This window comes from Urocitellus parryii, chromosome 1 (genome assembly GCF_045843805.1).
Source record: "Urocitellus parryii isolate mUroPar1 chromosome 1, mUroPar1.hap1, whole genome shotgun sequence".
Taxonomy (NCBI): Eukaryota; Metazoa; Chordata; class Mammalia; order Rodentia; family Sciuridae; genus Urocitellus; species Urocitellus parryii.
In genome coordinates, this window is record NC_135531.1 from 250,943,225 (window position 1) to 250,970,254 (window position 27,030).

Sequence of the window (27,030 nt, forward strand, 5' to 3'; positions counted from 1 at the left end):
CCATTCATCCGTTAACAGGCATGTAGGCCGATTCCATATCTTGGCTATTGTGAACAGAGCTGCAATAATCACAGGGTTACAGACATCTCTTCAATATTCTTGTTTTCTTTCCTTTGGAAATATTCGCCCAGTAGTGGAATTTCTGGGTCATATGGTAGTTCTTTTTCTAGTTTTTCAAGACTCTCTATACTATTTTCCATTATTTAGATTTAAGAAAAATTTACAACAGATGCCAGTAAAATTCTTCAGGCTTTATTCATTTTCCAGCCTAAGAATTCTATCTGATTTGATGATTTTATTTCAAATAATACAAAACTCACAGCTGAAAAATAATGACTATAATCTAACAGCCACCCCTTCTAGGAAAAGTGTATATTAAGCTATTCTGTTTTCCTTTACAAAGTTTTCTTACATGCCACAATGATAATTTTCCCCCTTTTCCTTTTTACTAGAACACAGGTGCTAAAAATTTTAGTGGGGTAAATTTAGTTGATATGTGGAACAATTTTTTTGAATACCTAGAATTTCTCTACTTTTGCTAAACAATACTCCCTTAAATTATTATTGTGTGAACCATGGTTCTTTGGAAGAAAAGCCACAAATTTAACCTTCTTTCTAAATATCTTCCATGATTAGTTTTCTAAGGATAGTCTGATTAAACTTAGTAAAGATACCTCTGAAAACTTGAAATTATTTGTAAGAAAAAAATGGCTATAAGAGCTTTAAAATGATGAAGTAAAGCTATTTAGTTGTCTTTACAAGCATAAGAAACTAGCAACAAAGCTTATTACTAGTCAAATTTTAATATTATTCTCTCTTTACCAATCAACTACAAATGTCACTAACTATTCCCACTTAACAACCATCAACAACCAAAAAAATTAAACTGAAGAAAAGCTACCGGCATAGAATTGTTTATTGTTTTCCTAGAACAATAGAAGAGAAGGAAGAATTGATTTTACCTTCTCTTCTTTGAGTCCATCGGTCAATGGGAGCACTCCATCACCAAACCATTCCCTCTTCAGAAAGAGTATATGAAGACCTAAATGGGAAAAAACAGGGTAAACACAAAGAGAGTTAAGAATACTTTGCTATTTTATTCCTCAGACTTGAAAACGGAGGGGGGGAGGGCTGCCCACTAACAAGTGTACATTCACTGGGCAATAAATACACAGCAAAACTATTTAAACTATTTCACATCCTGCCTGCCAAAGTCAAATATCTAGACTGAGCCTGCCCACCAAGCTTATAAAAATGCCTGTTGACCTGCCAAATGTAATGTCAAGGAAGAAAAGACTACTACAGTTAAATTGTACTGTTCCAGACAACTGATTTTTTGTTTGTTTTGTATTATGAAGAAGGTGGTTTAATCCAAAAATCAATGTGTTAAGTTCAAAAATCACATACATATTAAGGTTACTTTTAAAATGTTTCTGGAAAATATGAAGACTTAAATATCAACTGAGGAAGATTTGCTAAAATCACCTCAGTAATGTATTAGATTCAAATAATTTTATGTATTTCAGTAATGAACAAAAAGTTACATTATTAAAAAAGGAAGTTTTTTCATTTATTGGAACTAGCAGTATTTTCCCCAAATCAACCTCAATTCAAAACTAATAACATGCCTCATCTAGAGGGCTAGAAATTGCTTGAATTTTACAATAGTTGTTTTAAAATCCACCATTCAGTGGGAAAGAGCCACATCAAAATCACTGTACAAGGGCTGGGGTTGTGGCTGGGTGGTAGAGCACTTGCCTAGCATGTGTGAGGCACTGGGTTCAATTCTCAGCACCGAATATAAATAAATGAACAAAATAAAGGTCTATCAACATCTAAAAAAATTTTTTTAAATCACTGTACAAATATCATGACCCACCTGTTTAGAAACTAAATGTTGAATAAATATTAAGACATTGAAAAATAAAGAAGCAGAAGAAATGCTGAAAGCATTTCAATTCAGATATTTACATTTTTAAGGTTACCAAAGCTCATGAAAATAACAGCAATGAAGCCTTTTTATATGTGGACCACAAAAATACTGTACACAAATTTGTGATTTTTTTTCTGGAAAAGGATATGGCTCACAGTGCACTGGAAACAGCCCATACTGGCAGGGGTAATCTAAGGTCCATCTGTTTACTCCAGGTTGCCTGTGAATTCTTACTGTTTTCCATCTGTATATTTAAGGAAATTACTTTCTACCTACTGCTTATTTTAGAAAGATTTTGAATCATTCAAAGTTGGATGAAGGGTACTGTGTAAACAGGAAGTAAATCAGAATAAATTTAATAAATGTTATTGATTTGAAAAATACAAGCCTTAAGTGCTACTGCATTTTTTGCATAAGTAACTAGCTTTAATAAAATTTACATTTCGTGAAATTTTGAAGCCAGATCTAATCTGTGCTTATCTGTTGCAGATCAAGCAGTTCTATAACTTTGGCTAAATTCCAGCAGTACCCTACGGAAGCCAGAAAACTCCTCTGGGAGGATGCGGAAGTACATAAGCACATCATACTTCTCACAATAGATTCGCTGCATGGAAAATACCTCAAGAATATTGAGAACCTTTTGGTAAAGTGAATAAAATCATCAATATTTATTCTTAGTGTCAGAGTTTTGAATAGTTTTTCTTTTCTTTTTGTTTTTATTATTTTGGGAGATGCTTACTAGGAATTTTAACCCAGGGGTAATTTTATGCTAAGCTATATCCCTAACCCTTTTTATTTTTTATTTTGAGACAGAGTCTCACTGAGTTGCTTAGACTAGCATTGAACTTGTGATCCTCCAGTCTGAGCCTCCCAAACTGCTGGGATTACAGGTGAGCGCCACTGTACATAGTCAAGAGTTTTCTTAAAAAAACAATTACATCTTTATTTATCACCACCCCCCTGTTTCCCTAAACCCAAATTGAATTAAAATTCCATAAACTGCTTTGCAAAGTTTTTGTTGTTGTGTTTTACTTATTGTATAGGGTAGACAGAATAACGGTCCCCAAAGATGTCCAGGCTCTGGGACTCATGGGACTAATCAGCTGACCTTAGAAAGGGAGATTATTCTGGTCATCCAGGTGGACCCAAGGTAATCACAAGAGTTCTTTAAAGTGGAAGAGGGAAGCTGGGTACAGATGTGCCAGCACCATGGTACACTCCTGTAATTCCATTTGATAGGTTAAGGCAGAAGGATGGCAAGTTCAAGGCCAGCCTGGACAACTTAGGGTCACCCTGTCTCAAAACAAAAAAGGACTAGGGATGAAGCTCAGTGATAGAGCGTCACTGGGTTCAGTCCCTGGGTTCAATCCTCAGTACTGGGGGAAAAAAAGAAAGAAATAATATTGGAATATCACAGTTAAATATGAAAAGCTTGTTATAAAGTTTTACTCACATGTGTAAATTTATCAAGACATTCTTTCTCAATTATGCATTCATACAGAAAAGGGAAGTAAAACTAAATCTTTCTTTTTCTAGTATTTTTAGGATTTCCTCTCCAAAATATCTATAAGATTTTTAATAGCACTTAAGCTTCCTTAATTGCTTTCATTGCTGTATTTTGTAAAGTTTTATAAAATTGTTTAATCATGGGGCTTCCTCTAAACTTTAAGGTCCTTACCCTACATTCTTTGAGGGGAAAGATCTCTGTACTACTGCTTTTCTTCTATTAATAATAACTTTCTTCCATAGACCTGTTTTAGATTAAGCAGCTCTCATAAAGAAGCTGTGTGATGCTATATAAGCATCACTTACTTGGAGTCAAAATACATGGGCTTCTCTTGCCTTTTTGCCTCTCCATAGATCAATGGTATCTCCAAAAAGTAAGTAAACTAGACTCTAGCATTCCTTGTAGCTATTAAGTTCTATGAGCCAAAGAACAAAGCTTGATCCACTTTAAAGTATATCACCCAATACTTTAAATTACTATCTCTTCCACAGTAAAATGTAAAGTAATGAAACTCTCAGATGCTCTTTAAAAATAAGAGCAAATAGTTCTTAATGATCTAACTCCATTTTTGGATTCCACTGGATACACATCCTCCTGCTACATATAACAGAAAAAGAAGCTGGTATGTGCTGAGGATATCATTTAATACCATAATCTGGGAGTGCCCTAAAAATTAATCTGGTCTAGATGTGCTAATTATTGAAGAAAGAAGAGCTACAAATCACCTACAGTTCCACAATACCTTAGCCAGAAATCCAAAATCTAAAAGCTTTTAAAACTAGATTTTTTTCCGTAATTCTTTTGGTGAAATAATCTAATCTGACCTGAACCCTCTGACAGCAAAATCTGACCTGAACAAATGTGAGGTAGTCTAGCCTTTATATCTCTCTATCTTGCTGCATAAATATTAACATGATAATAATGTAATAATATTATAGATCCTACACAAAGTATTATATAACATATGGTTTATACACCTTATTCTTAAGAGAAAAAGAAATATAAATTCCAAAACACATCTTGCCCCAAGGGTTTTTGTAAGAGTAAAAGAAATTAAAGTTAAAGTGTAAACGACCGGGCATTGTAAAGTTTCCAAGCTGCAGGGCCTGAGTTAAAAAGTGAAGGACCAGGTATTGTTAAATTCCTCTGTTAGGACAATACCCGAACTGCCCAGTAAATATTCCTCCTGATCCTCTGGCTGTTTAATAACTAAGGGCTCTGAGTAGCCCGGCATGTAGGCATCCAGGCCCCAAAACCAATCAGTTTGAATGTGTACCCCGCTTAGAAGTGACCAATCACCCCTGCCCAGCCTGTTCCCGCCAATGAATGTACTAATCATGTCTAAAAGTTGTTGTTTGATTTTCCCGCGCCTTGTGATGATTTGTCCTGATGTATGCAAAGCTTCCGCCCTCCTAAAAAAAGTGCACTTAAGCACTGCTCAACCCCTGCCCGGGGCTCTGGGCTGCTTTCCTTTCTTGAGTGGGCACGGAGCCCCAGCATGCTGGTTCAATAAATCCCCTTCTGCTAATTGCATGAGTGGTCTCTTTCTCCGATGCTTCGCCAGACCCTTACATTTTAACAAGAGACTTGAATCTTGTATTCTAAAACAACTACCATTTTTGGTACATGTCTCCCAACTTTTAACTATTTTTATATTTCCTTCAGTTTATGTATTTTTGAGGGGAGTGGGGTGGCAGATGGGGGTCTCACTATGTTGCTCAGGCTGGCCTCTAACTCCCGGCCTCAAGTGATCTCCCTGCCTCAGCCTCCACAGTAGCTGGGATTATAAACACAGGGATCCAGTTCTTTCTTGTACTTTTAACATTAACTTCACCTTGAAGAGTACAGGAGGAAGTTGTACTGCTTCCACCAAGATATTCTATTGATGTTTTGATGACTTAATGGCAATGATTTACATTTCTTTGTTTTTTAATTTTTTTTAGTTGTAGATGGACCCAATACCTTTATTTTAGTTATTTTTATGTGGTGCTGAGGATAGAACCCAGGACCTCACACATGCTCTACACTGAGCTACAACCCCAGCCCTATGATTAACATTTCTTTGAAAACATTTAAGTCAATTTTATACTGAACATATTCACTTACAGCACACAAATTAATGTTGCAAGGAATATCCTGCCTATAAATACTCCCTTGGCTCATGTTCTCATTGAAGTGAGATCTGGGCTCTCTCAAGATCTGCCAACTTGGTGGAGATGAAAGAGATGAATAAATGACATAAAGGAAGAGGTATCAAGTTTGGGCTCCAGGTTCTAACTTGAATAGCTATATGTTAATATGTTAATGGTTCTTTTTTTTTTTTTTTTTTTTTTGAGTACTGGGAGTTGAACCTATGGCCTCTCATATAAGCTAGGCAAACACTCTACCACTCAGCCACATCCCCATATCCTTTTAAAATTTTATTTTGAGCAGGGTCTCACTAAATTACCCAAGCTGGCCTGAAACTTGCAATCTTCCTGCCTCGGCCTACTGAGTAGCTAGTATTACAGGTATATACCACTGCCCCAAGCTTAGTGGTTCTATTTACTGAAATGGGAAAGACTGAGAGAGACAAGATCCTCAAATGAAATACAAGACTCTGGTAAAATTTTTGTTGTTTTTTGTTAAGTTCAAGTTGCCTGTGAGAAAGTACATGTCAAGGGTGGGGATATAGCTCAATTGGTAGAGTGCTTGCCTTATATGCACAAGGCCCTGGGTTCAATCCCCAGCACCACCATCAAAAAAAAAAAAAAAAAACAAAGAAAGTACTTGTCAAATTAGCAGTTTAATATAAGAACATGGAGTTCAGAAGAAAGACATATGGGAAGACACATGAATAATATCTGAAATCAGCACAATAGGCATCGAGTGTGGGTAAAGAAAAAGGAAAGGCACAGGATCAAGCTATACAGAGCTCCTATACATACAGCTTGACCAGAATGGGGACCCAACAAAGATGACTGAGGTCAGAAATGGTCCGAAAGGAAGGAGAAACACGACCATGTTGTGGGTACATGAAAGCAAAGCAGAGGAGGAGGCCAATTAGGTCAAGGCAGCAGAGATCTTAAAAAGTGTCCATTACATCTGCCAAAACAGGTATCACTGCTGAGCTTGGTCACAATTTCAGTGGTCTGTTTGGGGAGTGAAAGCCACACTTGTGAATTTAAATGGGAAATGAAGACCCAAAACAAAGAACTAGAAATGTAGAAATGGAAAACAAAGGAATGGAGCAATAGCTGAAGGGGAATGTGAAGATCAAGGGTTTTGTTCCCTTTTGTTTGAAGTGGGGGAAATGAGATAGTTGAACCTGTTTGCACAACACTGGTTATCATCCAAGATACAGGGAGATGAGGACAGAGGACAGAACCAAAGTCCCAAAGTGAGAGTGAAAAAAATAAAATAAAAATTTTATAAAGCAACCAAAAAACAAGAGATTGGCATCCAGAACATGTGTAGAAGAATTCATCTTTCACAAGAGGGTGTATATTTTTTAAAAGAAGAAAAAAGATGATCAGTACAGACAAAGGCAGGATTATGGATTCTAGAGGAGGATGTCCCATATGATGCTGCTTGTAGGTGATTAGGACTTTACGATATGTGTGTTGTATATTCTATTCTCACTCCTGGCTTCATTCTTTCTGTTTCTTTATTTTATCTTATATTTACACACTTTTGTAAGCTGCCTTAAACTTGGAGGGAACATGGCAGGATATAGATAAAATGTTTGTGGTAAAGGAATGCATTACTAGACTATTATCTCAAGTGCAAAAAAGAAAAAATTGTATAGGAATTTCCTGTATTTATCTCTAGTAAACTTTAAAAGGATAAAGTCCTTTTTCCTTAATAACTTAGTGACAGATAAATCTGTGGATCATAGTGAAAACTTCAAGTGCTTAAATTTCAACATCTAAATTGCATGTATTTTTTTATTATTATATTCCAGGTACTTTGCTAGTCTAAAATTTCCATGAACACAGGTTGCATATCCTAGCTGCTTAGCATGTTTCTAAGGTACTTAATATCTGTAGACAGACAACATACATGTGTAAATAAATGAATTTCCATACTACAATAGTCCCCACCCTTATACACAGGAGATAAGTTCTAAGTCCCTTAAGAGATGCCTGGGACAGTACCAAGCCCTATTATGTTTTTTCTTACATGCATTATCATGCAGTATCAGAGTTAAATTATCCGTCCATGTTTTATATCCTGGTATCTCCTTTGTACCACCATTCTTACACTTTGGGGGTCATTATTAGTAAAATAAATTACATGAACACAAAATAACAACAATAATAATAACAATACCAGCTACTTAGGAGGCTCAGACAAGAAGATCAAAAGTTTGAAGCCAGCCAGAGCAACCTAGAAAGACCCTGTCTCAAAACAAAAGGAAAAGATCCGGGGCCATGACTCAGTGCTTGTCTAGCAATGTATAAAGGCCCTGGTTTCAATCTCCAGCACCACACACACAAAAACAAAAGTTCAAGTACCCATTAACATTTTCTTCTTAAAGTTTTAGTTGGTCATATTTTATAATAATACTGTAGTAAGCTAGAATTTATATTGTGAATACAGCAAATAATAATTTAAGAGTATCTGGAATGTATACAGGGTAAATGCTTAATAAATATTTGTCTCAGTCAATATATTTACACCTGGATTAACTCAAACATCTGACTTGCAAATAACCTATACAATAACAACTGCTATTTTTTGGACATCCTGCCACTGAAACCTTCACCAAGCACTACAGAAGGTTAAGGAAGATCACCTAGCACTGAAGCCTTGACAAATCAACCACCATGGAAGGTCAAAGCCACTTAAAATCCCAGCGTTCTCAATAGTTAAGTGATGCATAGGGAGCATTGCCTAACACTACTTCAGGAGCTGACTAGCCTTTAAATTTTCACCCAGATGAAGAACTCAGTAAATTAATGTATTGAATAAATTCAGTAGGCTGATCTAGAAAGCTACTTATTTACAACTTTGTTACCAATAGGATAATGCACTTACTAAGTCATTCATTCATGAAAAATTACTAAAGGTAAGGCAGGCACAGTGGTGCACACCAATAATCCCAACTACTAGGGAGGCTAACACAGGAAGATAGGAAGTTTCAGGCCAGCCTGGGAAACTTAGCAAGACCCTGTCTCAAAAATATTAAAAGGGCTGGGGAAGTAGCTCAGTAGAGCACTTGCAAGACCTGGGTATGATCTCTAGTATTGCCAACAACAACAAAATTCCTGAAGCCAAGACACTAAACCTTATTCATTGGTACAGTACGCCGGTACCCATAGTAACCACTTCATACAAGCTGGCTACATTTAAGTGAATACTTGAGTGGGAGACACTGCCCTTAATCTTGAGTTCTATTCTACAGTCTTCCAAATGCTATAGATTCCTAGAGCCTATAATAAAAGTCAACATCAGATACAAAAGTAAAATAATATCTTTCATAATAGAAATTCTTGTACACAATTTGATAATGGTATTTCCTAACCATGGAGACACTTTTATCTCATGCCACTTTGCAAATGTTACACAACTCAAGGAAGAATAATATCTTTCTCCCTTTCCCCTTAGTACAGGGAGACACATTTTGGTGTGATCAGGGATGTGAAGATTTCTCAGTGTTTATTTATTTATTTATTTATTTTTGGTGGGGGGATACCAGGGATTGAACTCAGGGGCACTCAACCTCTGAACCACACCCCCAGCCCTTTTTTGTATTTTATTTAGACACAGGGACTCACTGAATTACTTAGCACCTCTCTTTTGCTGAGGCTGGCTTTGCATTCACAATCCTCCTGCCTCAGCCTCCTGAGCAGCTAGGATTACAGGTACTCCACGGCGCCCAGCCTTACAGTGTACTTTTTGATACCTTGCTAATTTTATACCGAAACCTAATAAATCTGCACTCTTCTGATTATGGGAATCCTCTAAAAGGGAAAAGTACGTAAATGCAGCACGATAAATACCCAGTCATGCTCACTTAGCTTCTTTTGTAACTACTGCATATTTTTTAAAATGAATTTTTCAGAATTACTAAAATTCCCATGAAACATTGTGTAATAATGCCATATAATAAGAAGCATAAATTGTTGCAGTACTTGGGAATTTGAAATTCAATTGCTAGAATTATCATACCCATGAGAATAACTAATGCAAACCCAACTAAACCCAAACTTCACAAAACTGTTAATGATCACATGAAATCTGTGGTAATTTCATATCTGAGTTAATCTATATACAAATTCCTTTTATAGTACTATGATTCAACTTACTCCTCTATACTTTGAGAATTCAAGACCAGTATATGCCAGTATATTTCCCAGAATCTCTAGCAGTTTAATTCCTCTGCAGCTCTTTAAAAGGGATCACTCCTCATTTCCTTAAAAAAAAAAAAAAAGTGTTTCCCAGGACACAAAGTCAAACTGCAAAGTAAAGAATTGGTCTGTCTCCTGTCTTCAGAACAGTACAGCTTCACATAGTGGAGATGCACTGGTACATTCCTTCCCTGTGGCAGGGAGAGAAGTTATTTTTCATTCTACTACTTTGAGGTTACAAAGTAAAATAAAGAAAGCATGTTGGAAAGTACCCTGATTAAAAAAGAAATTTTAAAGTATGAGTTTCACAAACCATCTTAGCCATACATAAAACTGTAAAAATAAAAAAACAAATCCACATATTCATCACCCAGTTTTAACAGATTCATGAACATATTTCCAAATTTGCTTCAGCTTTCTTTAAAAACAGAAGAAAAAGTTATATTTAGAGCTGAAGGAGCTCTAGTCAGTAAAAATAGATCTCATTCCCACACAGATGCTTATACTTTTATGTACTTTAGATAAATACATAATACATACATGATATATACTTATCAATAAACAATCTATGTGACTGGATGGCTTTAAAATACATCTTACTTTATATATCCTTTGGCAACTTGATTCTTTTCAGTTAACATTATGTACTTGAGGTATATCTATACTGGTAAGTAAAGATATAGTTCATTTTCACTAGGGAATAAGTATTTAATTGCATGCATAAACCAGTTTTCCTATAACATACAGTTGGATTATTATTATTATTCTGTATTATATTGCTACTTTAAATCTTTGTTACATGTTTGTTTGGGAAACTGCCCCAAGTTCAGTTAAGAAATTGGTTCAACAAAAATTTAGGCTGTCAGAGAAAAGAATCCTGAATAAATTACAGCCCACCCAGATGCCACTTTCCAAATAAGAACCATGTGACAACTCAGAAGAAAAATACTTAAATAATATGTGATAATTAAGGGAAATATAAGTTGATCAATTTTTTATGGAATTAATTAGACAAAAGCTAATCTTTCTAGGCATACTTCATTGGCAGCAAAATGAACCTCTACCAAACAGCCCCAATCTTTTTTTCCTAAGAGCTGAGAAAAACTACATTTTCTTTAAATTTAAAAGAAATATAGATAGGCAGGCATGGTGGTACACACCTGTAATCTTAGAATATGGGGAGGTTGAGGCAGGAGGATTGCCACTTCAAGGCCAGCCTCAGCAACTGAGCAAGCCCTGTCTGAAAATAAAAGATAAAAAAGGACTGGGTATGTAGCTCAGTGGTAAAGCTCCCCTAGCTTCAATCCCCAGTACCAAAACAAACAAACACACTATACAATATCCAAAAAAGTATTCAGTACTTGACTAATTTAAATAGTTTTGCTCTACCCTAATTGGATCAAGTAGTTCATCTGCATACAGGCAAACACCAAGACATAAGCTAAAGACACCACCATCACATATCTAGAGAAACAGGAAATACAGATAGGAAAATTAGTACAATACTAAAGAAGAATCAAATCATAGTATATTGCTACTTTATTTGTGATTACCAAGCAGTTTCTTAAGGACCCACACCTTACAAAATGTACTACTTTCTTATTAGTGATAACTGGATTATTTGGTTATCAATAGATAGGGGTTAAAAGAAAAAAATCTGCTAAAAAAAAGGAAATTCTATCAAGAAAATCCATATCTCTAATATAGCTGGACTATGTGGTAGATTTAATATGTAAAGTTATTTTGAAAAGCTAAATGATTTGGAAGTCACTAAAATCATCCTATCATTCCTCAAAGTGACTGAAAAAGGTATTCAACTTTCTACTACAACAAAGCAAGCCTTCTTAAACACAGTCTCAAAAATCACCATTCCAACCTGCTTCGAAGTTTTTCACTCATACCTTACTAGTCTCATACTAATAATCATAGAAGATTGTTACAATCCTGTGACATTTCTTTAGAAATACTGTTAGAAGGAACTCCAACAGTTACTGCTTAAACCCATGTTTTTTTATGAAAGGTAGACTGATAGTATTCTTTCCACCTAATCACACGAAAACTAAAATCAGGACTCAGTAAAGTTCTTAACATGACCTTTGTTTCTTTAACAGTCAAAATGTTCAAAGTAAGGGTTTCAAATGATAGTCTAAACTGTGAAAAACAAATCTGGTAAGAAAGGATGCAGTTCATACTTTGTATATCAATTTATGAAATGAGCAGTCTGAGAAATGGTACTCAATTTTTTTCCCAAAAATTATGATTTGGTACTTTATTTTCTGGACCATTACCTATTCAAATCTTAATATCACAAAGTGGTTTTAAATTTTTTTTTTATATAACTATGAGCCTTCAATATGCCTAACTAGTCGCTCTTTAGGAGGTAATAAATTTAAGGTAGGTATAGACAGCATCTTTTACATATTAAAATGCCTTATTCAATATCAAAGTAACTAGAGACCAACCTGAAAGCATATTCTCTAAATATAAGTATCACAAAATTATCTGGAAAACTCTCTTGATTTAAAAACATGAATAATAATTGTTCTACTAAAATATATCTTTCTCACCACTCAGGGGAAAAAAATCCATATAGTATGGATCATGATGAAGTGAAGAAATAATTATAAGAAGAGTTAATATATACTGAATATTTACCATGAACCAGGCACTGTAATAAACAGATACATGAACCATTACATATAAAAGTTACTAATGTTAGGAAAGCAATTTTATCCTCGATTTAGTGATAAGGAAACCAATGTGAAGAGGTTTCAGTAACTTGCTCAAAGAAAGATGTAGCATGCCAAAGCCACTATGCTATATTATTAAGATTAAAATAGTGCAATCTACTACAAAATAAAATTTTCACGGCTTTAAATTCTGTGAATAGCCAGGAACGGCGGCACAGGATGGTAGTTTCAGCTATTCAAGAGGCTGAGGCAGAAGGACTGCAAGTTTGAGGCCAGCTTAGGCAACTTGGCAAGAGCCTATCTCAAAACAGAATTTTAAAAAGGGATGGGGTAGTACCACAGTGGTAGAACGCTTGCTTGGCATGCGTGAGGACTTGGGTTCAATCTCCAGCAAAGAAAAAAAAAAAATCTGTTAAGTTCTAACCTAAAGATCACTCCGAGTCACACACGTATACAATAGAAAAAAACGTGTGACTAATTGCTTTGCCAAATATTGTACCTGCTCAGATAAACATACGTCACACAATGTTATTTCTTAAAGCACTTTAAAGAACATTTACAGTCACCAACAAATAAAGGCAACAGAGTAAGGATCTTCATTTGGATACAACAGTTATTTCCTTCACCTTCCTAAACCAAAAAGGAAATGCCGTACCGAAATACACCACTTCAACTTCTAATACTTCTTAACTTAACCTCTCTTCTAATGGATCACTTGACTCACTAAAAAGACTTGACTAAACTCCTAATTACTAATATCAAAGTCATTTACTTCTTTCCGCAATCGCCTTTTCAAAACACCAAAGCCCTCGGTTTACTCTTCACCACGATTTGCACCGTGGGGCAAATCGGCCTGGGACACGCACCAGGGTTCATGGCCAGGGACCCGGGTTTATCTCCTTAGCATCTAGTGTGGGCAGTCAATAAATCCTCAAGAATGAATGGCTGGAAAGCAGCGTGGGTGGAGGCGGGAAGAGAGGGCATGAAGGAATTTCACGCCACTGAGACCACTGCAGGGGAGGCCAGACTGGGGAGGGTGAGATACGGGCGAGAGGGACAACCTGGGGCCCCGGGCAGCGTCCGGAGCTCCTCGACAGGCAGGCGCCGTCTGTAGACACTGGGTGGGAAGACCCGGGCGCCGAATCCGCAGGCCCCCGCAGTGCACTCCAGGGCCTCGGCCGGAGTCTCCGCCTCGCTCCCGGACCCCAGCCATCCGCACCCAGGAGGTCCCGACCGATAGATCAGTCCTCGGAAGCCAAGGGCCACCCCGGGACCCGCGCTGGCTCACCTGACGCTCCACCGGCAGCACAGCGATCTGCATCCGGCGCGAGCCCAGCAGCCCCGCGGGTCCGAAAGATCAGCTGATTCACGGGGGCGGGGCCTCCGTACAGAGGCGGGGCCGCGGGCGGTGAGCGGGTGGAGGGCGGGAGGGGATTGCTCCCGGAGTAGGTGGGGTGAGACTGGAAGACTGGAGACGGCGCCTGGTAGGGACCAAAATTATTGAAGATGCGTTAAGCCCTGAAGCCAACGTTTCCACGTGCAGTGCCCCTCCCTAGGCCAGGGCGGAACCACCAGTTCCCGGGCGCGCTTCAACAATGACGTAATATGGAATTGTCCCGGCCTAGCTACCCAGCGTTTCCATGGTGACGGGCGACGGTGAAGGAGTATCATTTTGTTACAACTTCAAACTGCAGGAGGTGGAAGTATAAAGTAAAAAGCCTGAAATATCTTTAAACTGCCTTTGTGAACTGTATCTTAACTGATCGCTTCCTGTCCCCTGGAATGACGTCATCGCCACGCGGCGCCGGTTTGCTGCAGTGTCCACACTGTTTTTACTACTCAGTTATAACCCCGAAGGTATTGGCCTCCCCTATGATTCCTGCGGGGCTCCCCAGTGTGCGGTCTGAATAAAATGAGTTTCCCAACCATCTGCTTGTCACAGCCCCACCCCGCCAGCACCCTGAAGTCCTTCACCGCCGGTCTTGGTACCAGGCCCCAGGGATGCTAACTCTCTTAAGCTAGGCGGTGCACTGGACCTGCAAACATATATTTAAACAGCCAACGATGAATGTGTATTCAGAGTCTGAAGCTCCCAGCTCCGAATGGTCTTTCACCAAACCCTCAACCGCTTGCCTCCTCAATGCTCCACCCACCTGCAAAACTCTTCTGCAACCTCAACCAGCTCCATCCACTCATGCACCAATGCAAGAAATCACACGACCCTGCGAATTGATGCCATTATAAACCAAAGGTGTCCAACTTATGTCAGAACTTCCATGCGATCAGGTATTATTGATTGAGCCTAAAACAGTCACATTTACACATTGCTTCTCAGACTATTAGCTTTTCCCTCCTGGCTAGTCCCAACCCTTGTACTCCTAACCTCTTACTTAACCCCCATCCCCTTTGGAAAAATAAAAATAAAATACTTCATCCCCTACATTTCTGAGGAAAATGAGACCAGTAGAGGTGAATTTCCTCAACTCCTCTAGCCACTATTTCAAAGTCTACTTGCAACACCAGCCTTCCTCGCCATCTCGCCATCTCCCTTCTGCCTTAAGAGAAATGTTCTGACCTCTCAAGGTTAATCTCTCCACTTGAACTCGGGAAACCTTCTGAGATATGGATTTAGGATAAACAGAGAAATACTGAAACTTGAAGGAAATACGCACAAGCCATTGAGAGGCACAAAACAGTTTGTAAATTTTGGCCCATGTGCTTGTAAAATGAGGGGAAAATGCAGAATTGTGCACCTCCAGCCCTGCCCCTGGACATCCCACTCCCCACGCCGAGCCCAAGTCAGCTTTCATTCTCCCTTGAATGTATATCTACCTTCCTAAGTAAACCTCTGCCTCTGCCTTGTCTGGCTTATGCTGAAATTCTTTTCCTTCACCGATGCCAAGACCTCATTGGTTCTGAGTTGAGTTCCCCCTCTCCTCTGGGAACTCCTTGGACCCTTCTCCAGAGACATCTCTTCCAATTCCTTTAGAGACTTTGCTCCATGATTTAGCCCTACTTTTTTTTGTGTATTTTCAATGTCCACCTCACTTAATCTTTCAGTATATAAGGTTGCTCCCCTCTCCTTCCCTTACTCTTTCCCTCAACCCCAGCCCCATACTAGAGATTGAACCTAGGAGCACTTTACCACTAAGCTATATCCCCAACCCTTTTGTTTTTATTTTGAGACCGGGTTTCACTAAGTTGCTGAAGCTAGTCTTGAAATTGCAGTCCTCTGTCTCAGCCATCCCAGTAGTTGGGATTATATGTGTGATCCACCGCATCCAACTCTGTCTCATTTTTATTTTTTTTCTGCCTTATTTCCTTTGCAACCTAATGTTATACCTCTACTTTCTAACCTCTCAGTCTTACCCAGTCTGTAATCCAGGCTTTTTCAAGTCTACTGGAAGCAGTAGCCACCTCCTAATTATGGAATCTAATGATATGGTCAAACAGGGGAACCACTCTAAATAAGAATAGATGGTTTGGCCCCACCAAAGCCTTTTCAAATGTAAAGACCATGAAGCTAAGGGGTGGAAACATTCCAGTCAACTCCTTTGTCCCAGAGCCCAGGGAAAATGGAAGGTAGGGGTGAACCCAGGTGGGGGTGAACCCAGATGGAAGTGACAGGAAGGATTCAAACTCAAAAAGACTAAAGGATACAGCCAATAGCCTTGATATTTTTTTCAATACCTATTTAACATGTATTTTGACCAATGGCTTTGGTATACTTTTTCAATGCCTGTTTAACAAATTTCCTCAATGTTCATACTTAAAACCCACATTAGCCCCTAGGTAGCACATCAAAAGGTTTTCCTGCTATCAGGTCCCTTCCCACATTGCAAAAGTTCTATCTCTTTTCACTTAAATAAATCCTACTCTTGCCTTCCGTTATTGTCTGTTGGCTTTCATTCTTCAAACCTGAGGGAAATTGTCGAGGCCTGCATAGAACCCATCCATGAAGTTTCATCTCAAACTCTGCTTTTAATTCTGCACAACCATTTAAAAGAATGAGGATTGTTTGTACAAAATGATCTGGAAGTTAGGTTGTTAAAAGGAAAAAAAAAGTTAGATGCTGGATCATGTGTGTAGTATTCTACCAATTGTGTTATGTATATGGTTTTTCAGGAAAAAGGTTAGGTAGGTTGGTGAATAGCTATTGTAACAGTGGCCCACTTTATGCTTTGAATATAGTCCTTGCTTCTCTAAAACTGACATTTTTTTTTTCTTCTTCCCAGCCTTCTCCTCTCTGATCTTCCTAATCTCCTCCCTAGTTTGGGGGTATAGCTTTTTAATCACTTTTTAAAAACCCTTCTTCTCCTTATTCCCCTGATGGGAAGAGTCACAGCCTTTGAGAAAGGGGTCCCCTGTGCTTCTTCTTTGCGAGATTCTATACAGGCCTCGCAAAACTCCTTTTTCCTTTTTCTTAAAACTGTGTCCTCATTATTGGATTGGCATCAAGGTCAAGGACTGAGTTTTCAGTAATAATATGACATATATCCTTATATTTGATTAGCTCTAAAAGAACACATTTAAGGGTATCTGCCACTGGGGGAAGGGAATTGGGAACAAGAGAGTGAGGAAAACTTGACTTTACTCTATGCCATTTTGTATGGTTTGATTTAATCATATGCTTTTTTACTTATAAAACTTTTAACATGAGAAGAGGGCATGGAGTGTTGAGAATGTAGCTTAGTAATAGTGCACTTGTCTAGCATGAGTGAGGCTCTGGGTTTGATCCCCAGCACCACAAAGAAAAAAAAAAGGTATAAAAAGAACAAAGCAGGAGGCATTATACTGGTGACTTCAAAATATATACAAAGCTATGGTAATCAAAACAGTATGGTATTAGCATTAAAAAAAAAAGACATATAGACCAAATTAACAGAATACAGACCCTAGAGATAAACCCAAGCATCCATAACCAACTGATTTTTGACAAAAGTGCTCAGAACATCCACTAGGGAAAGTACAGTTTCTTCAATAAACAGTTCTTGGAAAATTGAATAACTACATGCAAACTAACTGAATAATATCTACCTCCCCACCCTCTCTCCAAATCAACTCAAAAGGGATTAAAGCCTTAAATGTAAGACCCAAAAGAAAAATCTCTAAAAGAAAATGGGAGAAACACATCAGGACATTGGAATGGACAAATGTTCTTGGTTATAATCACAAAAGCACATGCAAAAAAAAGCAAAAATAGACAGTTAGATCATATCAAACAAAATCTTCTATACAACAAAGAGAACAATCTACAGAAGGGGGACACAACCTACAAAATGGAGTAAAATATTTGCAAACTATACATCTGACAAGGAGTTGATATTCAGAATATATAGGAAATTCAAACAATTCTATGGCAAAAAATGCAAAAACCCCAAACAATTCAATTTTTAAAATGGTTTATATGCCTAAATAGACATTCTCAAAAAAGACATACAAGTGGCCAAGAGGTATATGAAAAAAAAAATACTCAACCAATCGGCAGGGAAAGGCAAGAACTATATTGGGATATCCTCTCATCCCATTTAGAATAGCCATTATCAAAAAGACAAAAAATAAATAAATAAATAAACGCCAGCAAGGATTTGGAGAAAGGGGAAAATCTCATAAACTGTTGGTAGGAATGTAAATTAGTACAACCATTTTGGAAAACAGTATGGAGAATCCTCAAAAACTAGAAATAGAATTACCAGCAAGTATAATACTGGGTATATGTCCAAAGGAAATTAGTGTATAAAAGATATGTATGTATGCCCATGTTTATTGCAACACTAGTAGCCAAGAAATAGAATCAATCTAACTGTTCATCAACTGATGGATGGGCAAAGAAAATATGGTGTACATACAATGGAATACTATTCAGTCTTTTAAAAAGAACAAAATCTTGTCATTTGTGGAAACATGGATAGAACTAAAGGACATTAAGTGGAATAAGCCACCATGGAAAGAGAAATACTGAATGACCTCATTCAGTGGAATCTAAAAAAGTTGATTTCATAGAAGTAGAGAGTATAATAGTGGTTGCCAGAGCCTGGAGAGTATAGGAATGAGGGAAGGATGTGGATAGGTTGGTCCAAGGAGGTCCAAGAATAACTAAGTTAGTTATAGTTAGATAAGAGAAATCAATTCTAGTGTTGTATTACACAGTAGAGTGACTGTAGATAAAGATAAGGTACTATATTTTTCAAAGAAGCTAGAAGAAAGAACTTTGAATGTTTGTATCACAAAGAAATGATGTTGAGGAGATATATGGGCTTACTCTGATTAAACAATGTGTACGTTTACTGAAACATCATATGTAACCCCATAAATACGTACAATTTTTATGTGTCAATTTAATAAGAGAGTAGAAGGTAAAGTTCTTGGTTGGGTCTTTCTTTCACTCTTTTTCTTTGACACCTGGGACATAGCTCTTCCTGGTTTCCTCTTACTTTGGACCTTTCCATTATCTTTGCAGATTCTTTCTTTAAAATGTGCCTTAAATTCATGGATGAAATAAATATTTATTGCATACTTATTATGTGCAAGGCACTATTCTAAGAACTGGAGAGGCATAATAATAAATGAAATAGCAAAGAGTCTCTGTTCTCATGGAAGTTACACACTGGTAGTGTAGAAGACCTCTCCTAAGATTACATCTATCAGTTCCTTCTTCCATGTATACAAATGCCACTCTAAGCATCAAGAGATGGAGACTTTTTCTTCTCCCCCAAATATGGGTCAACCCTGTTATTTTATTTATTTATTTACTTACTTACTTTTTTTGGTACAAGGGATTAAAACCAGGGAGGCTTAACCACTGAGCCACATCCCCAGCCCTTTTCATTTCTTTATTTTTGAGACAGGCCTCACTAAATTGCTGAGACTGGGCTGGCCTCAAACTTGTGATCTTCCTGCCTCAGCCTCCCAAGTCACTGAGATTATAGGCATGTGCCACTATACCTGGCAATTTTTTTAAAAAAATTTTCTGTAGTTGTATATGGACAGAATGCCTTTAATTTATTTGTTTTATTTTTATGTGCTGCTGAGGATCAAACGCAGTGCCTCACGCATGCTAGGCAAGTGCTCTGCCAGTGAGCTACAGCCCCAGCCCCTGGCAATTTTATTTTAACTGATATATTGCAATAGAAATTAAGTTCTATGGGGCTGGGGATGTGGCTCAAGCGGTAGCGTGCTCGCCTGGCATGCGTGCGGCCCGGGTTCGATCCTCAGCACCACATACAAACAAAGATGTTGTGTCTGCCAAAAACTAAATAATAAATATTAAAAATAAATAAATAAATAAATAAATAAAGTTCTAGGATTTCTGGATCAAGAGTTTAAGTAAACTGGCAACTTTCACATCCTCTCTGAGAAGCCAACTGCCATGTTCTAAAGCTTCAGCCATAGCACGGGCCAATAAGAAACAATGTGAAGACAGAAGCCACATTCAGGAACACTGAGGTGCCAGAGTGTAGCTTTCTGAGACCTTCCAGGCTACTCAGTCACCAAATGAATGCAGGTGAGTAAGATGGGCCAAGGCAAAGTAGGTCAGAAAATCAGCCTAGTCAAGCCTTGCCTGAATTCCTGACTCAAATTCCTGAGGAATGATAAGTTATTGCTTTAAGCCACTAAGTTTGGGATGATTGATTATGCTGAAACAAGTGATAAAACTGTGAGATAATAAATATAAAATAGGTAGTGACTACAGCTATTAAAAAATAGGACAATAAATAAAAAGAACATGTTGGAGCCAGAGAGCATGCATTCAAATTTCAATTCCATCACTTGGTTTTGTAACTTTGGAGCAAGTTATTTAAGGTCTGTATGCCTTAGTTTCTTCATCCATAAAACGGGAATAGTAACATTGTCTATATAGGGTGATGTGAGGATTAGATGATTTACTATCTGTGAAGTGCTTACAATGATACCTGGCATATAGCGAATGCTATATGTTCTATGTGATGTTGTTGTTATTAAAAAAGGTATAGGGATAGAAGGGAAAGGGTGCTGCTTTTTATAAAGTAAAAAGCTTTCTTTTAAGAAGACATCTGAGCGGTGGTGCACGCCTGTAATCCTAGTGGCTGGGGAGGCTGAGGCAGGAGGATCGAGAGTTCAAAGCCAGCCTCAGCAACTGAGACACTGTCTCTAAATAAAATTCAAAAAGGGCTGGGGATGTGGCTCAGTGGTTAAGTGCCCCTGGGTTCAATCCCCAGTGAAGAAGGAGAAGGAGAAGGAGACAACATCTGAAAAGAGACATGTAAGGAAGTGAGAGCATGAACCTGTGGACACCTGGCACTCCAGGCAAAGGGAGCAAGTGATTGCAAAGGCAGGGAGGGCAGTACTGTTAGAGATGCATGATAAAGGTTCAAAGAGTCTGAATGAGGCTAAAGATAAATGAAAAAAGAATAGAAAGGTATGAGATAAGATCAGGTTGACAATGATGTGGTAGTGAGGCAATCATTTGGGTCTTGGGTTTATCTGATGTTCCTGACTCTTAGAGGGCTTTGAGCAGATGGTGTTAGAGGCTGGCTTTCTTTCTTTCTTTTTTTTGAGCAGGGGTGGTACTGGGGATTGAACTCAGGGGCACTTGACCACTGAGCCACATCTCCATCCCTTTTTGTATTTTATTTAGAGACAGGGTCTCACTGAGTTGCTTAGTGCCTTGCTTTTGCTGGGGGCAGGTTTTGAACTCACGATCCTCCTGCCTCAGCCTCCCAAGCTGCTGGGATTACAGGTGTGCACCACCTCACATGACTGGCTTCCTTTTTCAGAAGGATAGCTCTTCTACCAAATGGAGAGTGAAGAATAGAGTGAATAAGTGGAAGCAGGGACATCAGTGAGAGACTATTAGAATAGTTAAGGCAAACGGTCACTATGGCTTAACCCTGAGTGGCAATGGAGGAGAAGGTCAAAGTGTTACAGAGCCATTGATCCGTGGTGCACACCTATAATCCCCAGGGGCCTAGGCAGGAGGATCTCAAGTTCAAAGCCATTTAGGGCCTCAGCAATTTGGAAGGCCCTAAGCAATTTAGCAAGACCCTGTCTCTAAATAAAACATTTTTAAAAAAGGGCTGGGGATGTGGTTCAGTGATTAAGGCCCCTGGGTTCAATTCCTAGTACCAAAAAAAAAAAAAAAAAAAAATGTATTACAGAGCAAGGGCCTGCAGTAAAGCCAAGGCAGTCATGGAGGTCCTCAGTTACTGGTTTTTATAATTATGCCAGAAAGATTTCAGATGTATCTCTCAGAGTAATAGGCATGAGGGATAGGAAAAGGGACAAAAAGGACACTCTCAAGGGAGGGAGTAGGTCCTCTCAGAGAGGAAAAGAATGGTGCACCCCTCCTACCCTCCAGATTTATTGGTGGGGGTGGGGCTGAGGGAAATTTCCAAAGTCCCACCCAGGTCACCTCTTGACTTGTGACTGATAGTAGGATTGCATCAGACTGTCAAGTCCCCACTTCACAGGGCCTTACCCCATGGAAGAGAGATCTTATTATGATGATGGCATGCCAAAAATCCAAGGCAACTCTGAGTCACGTTGGCCCACATTAACTGGTTGTTATGTTCATCTCTCCTTGAATTCTGAAATCTGGTTGGTGTAAAGGTCACAAAAGTCACCCTTCTCCTTTAGGGTAACTTGTGCTTTTCTTATCAGTAGAGAGGAGTTTGGGGATCTGCATATCGCCTGAAGATAAGAGTTGTTTGCTAAAAAAATGTAATATATCCTATTGAATTATACTAGGCAGGGCTGCACATAAATTGCTTTTTAAAGGAAAGCATGTTGGGGTCAGTCAACTCGCTAGGCTCAATTTACAGAATTATCCCTTGAACCTCATGTTCCCACTGCTCATTTCTGTTACCTATTAAAAGGAGTTAGATTCTGGATATAATTTGAAGGTAGGGGCTACACTATTTGTTCATGGATTAATTACAAGCTTTGAGAGAAAGAAAGGACTTAAGACCTGAATTTTTGGTAAAAATGAGCCATCATTTATTATGTTAAATGACAAAATTGCAACAACTTATTTTAAAATCTCCTCCTCCTCCTCTTTCTTTTCCCCCTCCTCCTCCTCCTCTTCTTTTTCTTCTTCCTCTTCTTCTTTTTGTTGCCCTGTTCCTAAAAGTACTGCAGTACCAGGTGGATGCATGGAGTGGATGGAGAAAACTCCTGTTCCCTTTCCCTTCTTCAAAAATCCATTAACTATGTTGTCCTCATATACAGGAAATATCAGATAGCGAGTTGTAAATTGATAAGGACAGATACTACACTTGATCTTCCCCAAAAGGTCAAGAAGGATAGTTTAAAGATCTTAATTGGCTTTATTTTTGATTCTAGAGTTAGGCAACATTGCATTCCATAAGTAGAATAAGTGTTCCAGGGTACTGAGTAGTACCAGCTTGGTATTACAGAAAGATAAAGGTTGAAAAAAGCAGCAACAAAGAAGACAAAGTAGGCTGCTCATTTCAAGTTACTTCCTTTCGAGGCAGAGACAAAATAGAAAAATAACTGACTAGTTAATATCAGGTTATTTTGAGGCATTTCTTTTGTGTAAAGCTTAACTTTATTATTATGAACTATTAGGAAATTCTGCTTTTATCTCTCTAATGCTGATTTCTCTGAAGTTTAGATAAACAGTTTATTTTCAGATTGGTGATGTGGAAATATAAGGTCAATAAGTCCATTTTGATTTCTATCCCGGTCGTTTAGGTTCTAGTACAGAAGCCTGTTCCAAACAAGGCTTCCTATAATTTTTATTTAATACTGAGATAGAAAAGACTGGGAAAACAGTATGCTTGGGGAGGTAGTGAGGTTGGATATCAGAACTGGATATGTCATATATTTTGTATTGTTATTAGACATCTGAATGGACATATCAAATAGACAGTTGAGGAGATGATCTTGTTGAGAGAAAAATCCAGGCTAGAGATATAACTTGAGAAGTCGTTGAAAAAGAAAAGCAACCTGAGGCCTGAGCTCTGAGACATTCTTCTAGAGACAGAGAAGATGAGGAGGCCCTAGCCCAGGCTCCCGCTGGGTTCTCTGAGGGAACAAGTGACCTGTGTTTGAGAAACAGAAAGAAGGCCAAATTAGCAGAGAATGGGTGAAAGGGAAGAAGAGTAGAAAAATGAACTTGTAATGACCATGGAAATGTTGGTAAGCCATTGTATGAGTTTGTATTTTGTTCAAAATGCATGAGAAAGTTTTCTTCCCCTGCTCTCATCCCAGGACCTTGGGCATAATAGGCAAGGACTTGACCACTGTGCTACATCCCCAGCCCTGAGAAAGTTATAAGGAGGAGAATGATTTGATCTGATCCAAATTTTAAAAAGTTGATTCTGGCTCATGCTCCAAGTATATGTCCCATTTATTTACACAGAATATTAAAAAGATGCTTAGTTAAGGGCTGAGTCCTAATACAAATAGTTACTTGTTTAAGTTCATTGGGGGTGAATAGATACAGGAGGATCAGAATGGAAGCAGAGAGACGCAGTATGTTCTTGCATTAGGCCAGATGAGAAATGGTGATGCCTTGAACTGGGGACAGAGCAGTATGAGCACAGAATAAGACACATCTGAGTGGTTCTCTGGAGGACTGACTAATGGATGACACATGAGATTTGGCTGAGATTTTGGATGGGGGCACCCACCTCTCGCTGACATCTGGGAGCATTTTACTATATGGCAGAACTTCATGCAAGATATTGGCCAAAATGAGGAGCAAAGACCTGCAGATGACATGTGGTAATTCAGGGGATGATTTAAATAGAAACGCTTCCACTCATCTCATACCAAAAAATAATTAGTGGATTGAATGACTAATCACCAGATGTAGGTAAGCAGATGCTAACTTGTTATTTTTAGAATGGAAGCACATGCTATATGAGGATAGTTGAGACGCATACTCATAAATCCTATATTATGACAGGTAAGTAATTAGATATTAGAGCAGCTTTTTTTTTTTGGTGTGGTACTGGGAATTGAACCCAGGGGTGTGCGCTACCACTGCGTCATATCCCTTGTCCTTTTTATTCTGAGATAGGATCTTGCAAAATTGCCCAGATTGGTCTTGAATTTGTGATCCTCATGCCTCTGCCTCCTGAATAGCTGGGATTACAGGAGTGTGCCACACACAGACTACAGGAAGCATATTTAAATAATAATATGTTTAATATTTAAATAATATAAATAAATATTTAAATAATATTTAAATATCCATGTTTAAATAAAACTTCTTTTAAATCTGAATTACTTTATATAGTATGTGCATAACACTGCTACAATTATTTCTTATTGTCTCAGTTTTGTTGACAAAATCTATTCTATTGATATATCTTGGCATTTTGATCTCAAACTTATCATTACAAGTTGCTTTTTTTTTTTTTTTTGGTTTGTTTTACTAGTTTGGGGCTAAAGAACTTCTTTTGTTGTTGTTGTTGATGTGTTACAATGTATAACATGTACATTTTTCTGAAATATTTTTTAAAAAGCATTAGGTTCCCAATCTACAAAAAATAAAAATAAAAATAAAAAACAAGAAAGAAATATTTTGCAAGAGAATTATTTAAAACGTAGAACACATTTTCCCATATAAATAGTAAGGAACTTGAGGAGTAGCTTGGTGGTAAAGTGCTTACCTATCATATTCAAGGTTCTGGGTTCAATCCCCAGGACCAAAAAAGAAAATCATAGGTACAGTGAGGTAAATAAATATTTAATTTCTGTTAACTTATAAATGTTATTTGTGGTTATAATATTATTTATGATGTCACTCCTTTATGAAAACAATACTTTTGCAATATTTTGTAGTTAAAGAAACAAGAAGAAAAATTGTTTGATTTTGAGTGAGTCATTTTTCATGAATGCTGGTCCTTGTAGAAAAGCAGATTTTAAGGGACCGTGAAGAGTTTCTGGGAGGTGGTGCAGTTGAGGAGGGAAGAGAAGCAAGGATGTACAAACAGAGAGCAGAGTCCTATCCAGCCACATTGGAGCCTGAAGCAGAAGAGAAAATGTGCCCTAATAGAACAGGTATCCTTTCCCCAGATTTTGCAAGGAGGTTAATGGAGATTGATCCTAGGGGTGTTCTACCACTGAGCTACACCCCCAATCCTTTTTATTTTGAGGCCTCAAACTTGTGATCCTTCTATCTCAGTTTCTTGGGTCCCTGGGATTAACAACCCCACTCCCGGCATCCTCCTGTATTTTGAATCAAGTGGAAAAAGTCAACAAAAGCTCTACAATTTAGAAAAATGTCTATACATAAGGCCCCACGATGTCCATATGTTCTCATACTACTATCAACTCTCATAAACCTGCCCTGTGGTGGGGGATTGTGATGATGTCAGAGTGGTAGGGGGACAGTGGGTGCACCAGGTGTCCAGCAGCCTGCAAACCTTACTGGCTCAGGATTGGAAAGGATGTTCCCTTTGCATAATCACATGGGTTTTGAAACAGGCCACCTGTTTATATTTAAAATTCAGATACTGTATTTTTTTAAAAACATTTTATTGGGTTGTTAATAGACCTTTATTTATTTATTTTTATGTGGTACTGAGAATCAAACCCAGTGCCTCACACATGCCAAGCAAGTGCTCTACCACTGAGTCACAACTCAAACCCCCAGATATTATATTATTTTTTTAATCTCTTTTTTTGTGTGTGTGTGGTGCTGGGGATTGAACCCAAGGCCTTGTGCATGTGAGGTAAGTACTCTACCAACTGAGCTATCTCCTCAGCCCCTCAGATACTGTATTTTGTTCATCAGGAATGTTTATGTATTTTTAGCTTAATTTTTAGAAATACTGCATCACACAATTATTTATTTATTATTTTTATTACTGAGTGGGTTTTGGTGCCCCTTGTTTCTCATCTCAACCCCACACCGGGTGGAAGCAGTAGGAAAGGAAGCTGCAAATGTCTCCCCCTAGAAAACCCTCACTCTTTTCCTTTCTTTCTTCTTCCCTCCTTCCTTTCCTCTCTTTCTTTCTTTTTTTCTTTCTCCCTTTCTTGTTTTCTTGCTCTCTTTCCCTTCTCTCTTTCTGTCTGCCCGCCTTCCCCCCCCCACCCCCCCACACTGCTATCTTTTCTTATTGTGGGTCTGTGTCTCCCTCCCTGGTTGTTAAAGAAGTTTATCAGGTACTGGGGGCTAGGAACTGGAAAGAGGACAGTATTTCTGAAGTCCAAGTAGTCTAAGCAGTTTGAATAAGGTTTTGAAATGCTCAACTTTAAAAATCATGGTTAGTGTCAGGCATGGTAGCACATACCTGTAATCCCAGCAGTTCAGGAAGCTCAGGCAGGACAGCCTCAGCAACTTAGGAGAGGACTGAAGCAACACAATGAGACTCTGTTTCAAAATAAACCAGGAGGGTGGCTCAGTGGTAGACCACCCCTGGGTTCAATCCCAGTACTAAAAACAAACAAACAAAAAAAATCATGATTAACTCTTCCACATTTCCAAGCATGGGGGCCAAGAGTGGGTGGCCTGGCTCTAGTAGCTGCCAGGTTTACATATGTTGATAAAGGCATTTGAAGGAATAAGAAAAGATTTGAAGCAGCTTGGTAGGAAGAAGAGGAAATATTCCTTAA

The 27,030-nt window shown here is 38.3% G+C and overlaps 1 protein-coding gene and 2 non-coding genes across 4 annotated transcripts in view; 1 reads left to right on the top strand and 2 right to left on the bottom strand.

Moving 5' to 3' along the window:
• Positions 1 to 13,817, bottom strand: part of Als2 (alsin Rho guanine nucleotide exchange factor ALS2) — a 74,096-nt gene extending 60,279 nt beyond the window's left edge. For both annotated transcript variants that reach the window (XM_026405327.2, XM_026405326.2), the window contains exons 1-2: positions 13,751 to 13,817; positions 963 to 1,042 (exon numbers count right to left, since the gene is read on the bottom strand). In XM_026405327.2, coding sequence (XP_026261112.2) covers positions 963 to 982 — 20 coding nt within the window. In that variant the 5' untranslated portion in view covers positions 983 to 1,042; positions 13,751 to 13,817. The remainder of the gene's footprint in view (positions 1 to 962; positions 1,043 to 13,750) is intronic.
• On the top strand, positions 6,102 to 6,177 carry Trnai-uau (transfer RNA isoleucine (anticodon UAU)). The gene has a single exon. It is a non-coding gene; the product is annotated as a tRNA-Ile (tRNA).
• Positions 13,818 to 22,547: 8,730 nt separating the features above from the next.
• On the bottom strand, positions 22,548 to 22,745 carry LOC113194331 (U2 spliceosomal RNA). The gene has a single exon (XR_003302263.1). It is a non-coding gene; the product is annotated as a U2 spliceosomal RNA (small nuclear RNA).
• Between the last annotated feature and the right edge of the window lie 4,285 nt (positions 22,746 to 27,030).